The sequence below is a fragment of the Bison bison genome, unplaced genomic scaffold (genome assembly GCF_000754665.1).
Source record: "Bison bison bison isolate TAMUID 2011002044 unplaced genomic scaffold, Bison_UMD1.0 scf7180017864466, whole genome shotgun sequence".
NCBI lineage: Eukaryota > Metazoa > Chordata > Mammalia > Artiodactyla > Bovidae > Bison > Bison bison.
The window spans coordinates 9402497-9410440 of record NW_011495027.1 but is presented as its reverse complement, the minus strand read 5'-3'; the positions used below and the strand labels follow the sequence as shown (position 1 = coordinate 9410440).

At 36.9% G+C, this 7944-nt stretch overlaps 1 protein-coding gene across 5 annotated transcripts in view; it reads right to left on the bottom strand.

Annotated features, from left to right (window-relative positions):
• Window positions 1–1851: 1851 nt before the first annotated feature.
• Window positions 1852–7944, bottom strand: part of CDC7 (cell division cycle 7) — a 25694-nt gene continuing 19601 nt past the window's right edge. For 4 of the 5 annotated variants that reach the window (XM_010860420.1, XM_010860422.1, XM_010860423.1 and 1 more), the window contains 2 exons: window positions 4949–5098; window positions 1858–3632 (listed from right to left, as the gene is read on the bottom strand). In XM_010860420.1, the coding sequence (XP_010858722.1) occupies window positions 3235–3632; window positions 4949–5098 (548 nt within the window). In that variant the 3' untranslated portion in view covers window positions 1858–3234. Of the gene's footprint in view, window positions 3633–4948; window positions 5099–7944 lie in introns of all 5 variants that reach the window. The other variant, XM_010860421.1, reaches the window with a different exon arrangement.

Genomic DNA, 7944 nt, shown 5'->3' with positions numbered 1-7944 from the left:
TATTTCGCAGTCACTTTGCTCTGAACTTCACTTTTATAATTTTCTCACCCAACTTGAAACTGCGTTTCAAAAGATCATGGCTTTTCACTTCAGATCTCTAAAATGTCACTATTTACTATATACTTGCCTTAGCACTGACCTTTGTGGTTACTTTGTTGAAACTCTTGCTGTAATTTGACACAGCATTAACTACTTCTGATTACTTATCTAGTACAGGGGTGATAATACCCACCTTTCAAGAAAGGAAGATAGTTCAAACACACAATTTGACAAAATTAGGAAATGGCAACACCAGTTCTAAGAATATAGGAAAAAAATCTGAACAGAGAACTGACATTTCTGCCTGGTGTTAGTGTTCTTTAAAGACCACAGACAGCACGCACAGTTGTAGGCGGAAACAATCCATCTGCAGACACTGGCAGACAGCATTACCCGCCAAATTTGGCCACAGTTTCTTAAGATAAATAACTTTTCGGTGACGCGAAGGGCTGAAATTACATAAACAGCAGAAATTACTAAAACCTAAGCCTACGAGTTTTGTGGGTTTCAAGATTTCATGCAATCAATATTCTGACATCTGTAACACCATTTTGTTGCTAAAATGCTGATGCCAGAAACAGATTAATAACATCACTTGATGACTTTTGTTCTGATTTTGAAATAAACTAAGTTTAATTCTTTGGAATAACCATTCTTGAGCCACATTTTCATTTAGGTCATTAAGACAACCATAAGCATCTCCTTATAAGGAAAAGTTTCATTAAAAATGCTGGAGAGCTGCAGCCTGTTTCGAAAACCAATACTTGTGGCCTGTTACATTAATAGTTCTAGATGTCTATGGTTTACTAGATGAGAATACCCATAACAGCTTTATCTCAAGAGTCTGAGCAATAAGAATTTTAAAAAGCTGACAATGAAAAATAGCTGAATATTCTGGGAACTTACAAAATAATAGGAAATGGCATTAACTAGTTATCTTCTCAATCTTTCCCTAGAAATGCTGCTAAGTCACTTCAGTCGTGTCTGACTCTGTGCGACCCCGTAGATGGCAGCCCACCAGGCTCCCCCGTCCCCGGGATTCTCCAGGTAATAACACTGGAGTGGATTGCCATTTCCTTCTCCAATGCATGAAAGTGAAAAGTGAAAGTGAAGTCGCTCAGTTGTGTCCAACCCTCAGCGACCCCATGGACTGCAGCCCACCAAGCTCCTGCGTCCATGGGATTTTCCAGGCAAGAGTACTGGAGTGGGGTGCCACTGCCTTCTCTGTCCTTAGAAATGACTATTGCAATATCTTTTAGGGAGATATCTGAGATTATAAAATAGTCTTCAGAAGGCTTAAAAACCTGAAGAATATGAGAAGCTCTTTGCTAATTTTTATCCACAAAACAGCCAAAATTGAGGCAACATTATCTAGTTGGATTGAAATTCCCTGAGAACTAATTTGTAACACTGCATATCTTTCAGAAGACTAGCTCCCTTTTCCTTCCCTTGCATAACAACCAAATTCTATTCTTAAAGTCGAATGTTTCAACTTTTCTATTCAAAAGACATTAATGGAAAGTTGAAACAATAGCCCTGAATATTAAACTTCCTAGAGAATGTCTCCTTACTTGCATTTTTAGTAAATTTTTCTTCCTGTTAATTTTCTGAGAACATGTTGATTGTGAACCACGTTTCTATAAAAGATAATCTATCTTTCATAAATTACTTTTGTCAGGTCTACATCTGCTAATCTATTACCTATTATTTGTTTGAGAGAGAACTCATTAATGCCAGAAGGAAAATGTACCTAGTGGTCAATACTATTTTTTTTTTTAATGTATTTTTCAAATGAGTAGTCTGACACTGACATAAAAAATACGAGGATGACTTTATTAAACATACAAATTCAAGAACATTCTTTTTTTTAAGAGAAAAAACTACCGCAATAGAAGACAGTAGATCAATGACCATGGTATACAAGTATAATACTTGCCAAATGGAATATGGATTATGCCAAACTAATTCAATGCTCAAAACAACAAAATGAATGTTAAATCCCCCTAAGTTGTATTATACTCTGTGACTACCAAGTGGGAAACTTCTCGGCAGACCTACACCCCTAGACTCAATTCTCTTAGTAAATCTGACATGCTGTCATTGACACATATATATATATATGTAATTGACATATATATATATGTAATTTTGTATGTCATAATACATAAACCTCTATCTTAGTTCCTTTTCTACTCTGCCTACTTCATTAGCACTCTTCCCAATGCACCCAAGACTCTAGGAAGCATCTTTCTCTGACCAGGACCAACTTACTCAAAATAGGATACAGAGATCTGAATGGCTCTAGGCAGAGGAGGAATGTCCAATAACATCGTCAATTCTGTGTTCACTCTCCTTTTAGCAGCTACCTAATTATATCTAAGATAGAATGCAAAAACCATATATATTCAGAGAAAAAGAAAAGCATTTCGAACTATCAATCTTTACCTTGGTGCCACAGCTTCCCTTTATCAACACATTATTTTAACTTCCCAACTATCAACACAGGCGGTATTTAACAAAGTACCCAGAAGCCTTGGAAAGCACCATAAAATTTCCAAGGAGAATGTGTTTTAGATGTGGGTAGAGAAGGCAAAAAATCAAGAGAGAAACCATTAAGAAAAACATGGCAATTCACACAAAAAAAGTATTAAAAAATGAATAAATAAAACTCAATTTTAAGTAATATCCCAATATTTTCTCATTGTTTTAGTGTTTATAAAAGGTATAATACATGCCTCTAAAAAAGGAAATTATCTTCTCTACCTTCAGAATAATTAGAGGACCAGTATCAGGTTGAGTTTTCCAGAAACACATATAGCTCAAAAAATCCAGTAAACTTGAAGTTTTTTGACTCACTGAAGTCTTTAATCCCTGTCACAACCCTCAATATCAAGACTCATACCTTGAAGCTGATGTACCAGGCTAAAACTGCTCCTATTTCTGCAGATGGCAGTGACAAACAATTAGGTAAATGAAAGATCTGATTCTACTTGGGTAGATCTAAGTCAAAGATCATTTTGTCAGTCCAAGAACTATCCTAGGCAACTTAAGTAATCTTAATCTGTATTTTAGAATCTGCTAGGGTTAAATAAATTATTCACCCTGACCTGGTCTCTAATCAAGAATTTATGGCTATTACAAATAACTTTTTTTCACTTTACCTCACAATACACAATAATAAACATTAAAGAATAATCATAAACTCATATCTTTAAAAAATGGATGCAACAAAGCTTCCTCTGCTGTTATTCTTGAAGCTGGATTCAGATCCAGGAGTTTATCAAGCAGGTCATAAGCTTCATCGGGCACCTCATCCCAGCCTTCTAGATTGGTAGCAGACTCCTCAAAATTGCCCCCACAGCCATTACCGTCACCTTTATATGATGGATTCCCTGAGGGCTGCGCTTGAGGTGTCTGTATGAAGTGAACAATTTTATGGTTTTCTGTCTTCTCTGAAAAAGCTGGGTCATGAGAACTGCACTCCTGTATATCACTTATTAATTTAGGAGTGTTAGAATTTATACCTCTAAGCTTCTCACAAAGTTTTCTCAAGTCTTGTGCTGGAACCTCTTTGCTACACAATATTGACTTGCCTAAAAGAGAAAAAATATACATATATTATATTATTTGAATATATCAGAAGTCTCTCCCATGAGAAACATTCAAGTCCAACTGTTTGCTTTGTGCATATATTTACACTGAATGGGAGATAGAGCACCATGTGCTATATTTTAGTTGTGTTTTACATCATGTAGTTGAAGGTCAACTCATAAAGTGGGAGACAGTAAGAAGAAAGCAGTGCCTTAATAAGTAACATAAAGGACTCTCTTGACTCTGCCAAAATCTTCAGCTTCATCATATTCTGTAATCTTTAATCAGCTGCAGTCCCCATTCCCTCTTCCCCTTCCAAGCTTCTACATGTTTCTGACCACATGTTTCCTGTCTTTGATGAGGATGCCCTGCACCCCTCCACCCCCATGCCCAGAATACTCCCACTTACATCACCATTCAGTTCAAGCATTATTACCTGTGAGGCCTGACACTCTCAGAGTTCATTCTAAGCCTCTGTTGTATCCTGTGACAACTTCTATTACTTTTGCAGTTCTGTATTGTAACCTGTATTGTAATATCTGTCTGTCTCACCTACTAGACTATGAATTCGTTGAAGATAGAAGCTATCATTTTCTCAACCAACTGAAAAACATACTCATGCAAGAACACAATTGCTGATGTAACAATCTTGCTTTCCTTTATGGTTCCATCTCCCAAGTATGTATGCTATACTTCATCCTATTACCCTCAGGTAAGTTTCTTGTAACACTGGGTTTGTCTAAAGGTTCTTTTGGGTTTTGGGGAAAACTCCGAACAAACTTTTCGGCTAACCCAATATTTTCCAACAAGGTACAAGGTTGTAGCCTGACTCTGCTGCAGGACCACAACTGCCACTGACTTTTCCTGGTAGATTAGACCATGGCACTGGGATGGATAATCATTTTTGCAGTGGTTCTTACTCAGAAATAGCTCTTGGTCAAAATCACTTGTTTTCTCAAACTAACAAATGTCAACCCTTTCTATGCATAACATTTTTCTGAATCATATTTTCCAGGAAAACGTGGGATGAGACCAGTATATGTATTTCCTGAGGCTCCTCTGATAATTTTGATATGCAACTTTGATTAAGGCACACTGATTCTGGGGCTGGGCAAGAGGCAGCCCAGTTACTTTTGAGGTGGGCTGACTTAAATTTTGTCCCAAAGGAACGTCCCATAGTTTGTAGTTACTAACACCAGAGAACTTTACGAACACAGGACATGTTTGTTTGTAAAGAGAATTTTGTAATAATTTATTAAGTGATCTGCAGGAGACTAGCAAAGGTATGTGTTTCATTCTATAATATAAAACTGCTTACCAAAAGTTTTAGCAGCCTGGATAGTTTCCCTGGTTCCACGAATTGTCATAATTTGAGCCAAAGCAGTTAAATCATCACTTGCTTTATAAAATGGATATCTTCCACTAAGCAAAGAAAGGAATATGACGCCTGCAGACCACATGTCAATTGCTGTAACAGAAAACACACTTAAAAAAAAAAAATCCCAATCTATGATACTTCTACATCAGTAGCTCTCAATCTTTACTGCGCATTCAAACCCTCTTAAGAACCTTAGAAGAATTCGGATGCCCTGCCCCAATCTCCTCAGATGTTCTAATTTAATTGTGCTGGAACAGGGCTTAGGCATCAGTTTTTTAAGTTCTTCAGGTGCTTTTACGTAATTTCAAGGTTGAGAATCCCTGGTCTAACATCCTTAATGCAAAATACAGTATTTCCTTTCTTGAGCAACATGAAAGTTGGTTAAGTTTAAAAGGACATTTCATCACTAAGTGTATGCACATTTTATAACATCAAAATACATCCAAAGTAGCTACACAGGAAAGAAAAATTGAATGTACCCCATGAGTTACACAGCATAGTACTGAGAGTGTTTCACTTTAGTGAGAAGTATTAAACATTAGAAGTTCATCTTCAGCCAGATGCTAACCCTAACTTTTATTGTGGAAACTTTAATCTCCAGAGTTCTTACAGTTATGACTAAGACCAGCTCAGCCTCATGTGAAGTAACTCATTAAAAAATTCATTTTTAGGGATCTCTTTTCTCCTAATGGTTGAACTCCCAGTATCACCAGCCCCTTGACCACTGCATCACCTGACTTTCTTGGTTTCCTCTGTACCTCTGCCTTCTCCTTCAATGTTTTCTCCAAGCCTTAAGGGCTGAGTTTCCCCAGAGTTCCAACTTCTATCCTGTATACTTTCCCTGACTGGCCCTTCATCCACTTCACAGCTTCAACTATTAATACCTTTTACACAGTCCAGACCTCCCTGAACTTCACTTAATTTTTTTTCTGTTGGACATCGCGATGTGGATTTCTACAAACATCTCAAATCAATGATAACCCCAGTCATCTTTATCTTTCCCTGTACACGTTACTTCTTTATTCTCCCCTTGGTTACTGGTACCCATTCAAATCTCCCAAGGTAGAAATCTGATCAACATCCTGGATGCCTTTTCCCCACCAGCTCATACCCAAATCCCACATCCAATTATCCATCAAGCTCGGCCACCTTTCCAATTCTTCACTTTCTGTTCATTCCTATTATTAACACCCTGGTTCAGGTTTTCACCATCTCTCATCTGGACCTGCACACACCTCCTCTCTGCATACCTACCAAAATGACCCATCTAGAATACAATTATTACCATCTTTTTCTCTAGAATAACTTTCCAAAACCTACAGGATATAGTCTAAACCATGTAACAACTGTGATCCAAACTTGTCTACCTCTCTCCAGGTTGGTTTCTCACCACTCCTTGACTTTCACCATACATTCTAGCAACACTAAACTTTTATTGATTCCTGTATGACCATGCAGTTTCTTGAGTTCCTCTGCCCATGAAATACCCAATTCCAATTCATTCTCTTTTCAGATGTTCTTTCTTCCATGAACTTCCCTCCATAATCCCTTCAGATAAGAAGAGTTAAGTATCCCTAAAATACTCTGTATAAAGTTTTAGAACCATACTTAACAATTACTTTATAATTATCTGCGAGTGTGTCCTGACTAGAGTGGAAGCAGATAGTTTTATTCATTTTTTTAGGTCATTAGCAAGCACAGAATAAACCCACAATCAATGAATACATTTCTGTAAAGTCCATAATATAAGTGAATATAATAGGATTCATCTATTCAAATAAGATGTTTTCTGGGTTCCTGCTCCAGAACAACTCTTTCAGGTTACAGACTTTTTCTTTTTCAACATAGTTTTGGAGGTCCTAGCTACAGCAATCACAGAAGAAAAAGAAATAAAAGGAATCCAGATCAGAAAAGAAGAAGTAATGCTCTCACTGTTTGCAGATGATATGATGCTGTACATAGAAAACCCTAAACATAGTATCAGAAAATTACTGGAGCTAATCATTGAATTTAGCAAAGCTGCAGGATACAAAATCAATACACAGAAATCACTTGCATTTCTATATACCAACAATGAAAAATCAGAGAGAGAAATTAAGGAATGAATCCCACTCACCTAATCAGTGAATCCCACAACAAAAAGAATTAAATATCTAGGACTAAACTTACCTAAGGAGACAAAAGAACTGTACACAGGAAATTAGAAGACACTAATGAAAGAAAGATGACATAAACAGATGGAGTGATATTACATGATCCTAGGTAAGAAGAATCAATATTGTGAAAATGACTATACCACCAAATGCAATCTACAGATTTAATGTGATCCCTATCAAATTACCAATGGCATTTTTCACAGAACTAGAACAAAAAATTTCACAATTCATATGGAAACATAAAAGATCCTGAATAGCCAAAGCAGTGCAGTTGGAGGAATCAACCTTCCTGCCTTCAGATTATACCACAAAGCGACAGTCATCAAGATAGTATGGTACTGGCACAAAAACAGAAATACAGACCAACGGAACAAGATAGAAAGCCCAGAAATAAACCCATGCACCTATGAGTACCTTATTTTTGACAAAGGAGGCAAGAATATGGGTCAAAGACAGCCTCTTCAATAAATGGTGCTGGGAAAACTGGACAGCTACATGTCAAAGAATGAAATTAGAACACTTCCTAACACCATACACAAAGATAAACTCAATGGATTAAAGACCTAAATGTAAGACCAGAAACTAAAACTCTCAGAGGAAAACATAGGCAGAACACTCAATGACATAAATCAAAGCAAGCTCCTCTATGACCCACCTCCTAGAGTAATGGAAATAAAAACAAAAGTAAACAAGTGGGACCTGATTAAACTTAAAAGCTTTTGCACAGCAAAGGAAACTATAAGCAAGGTGAAAAGACAACCCTTAGAATGGGAAAAAATA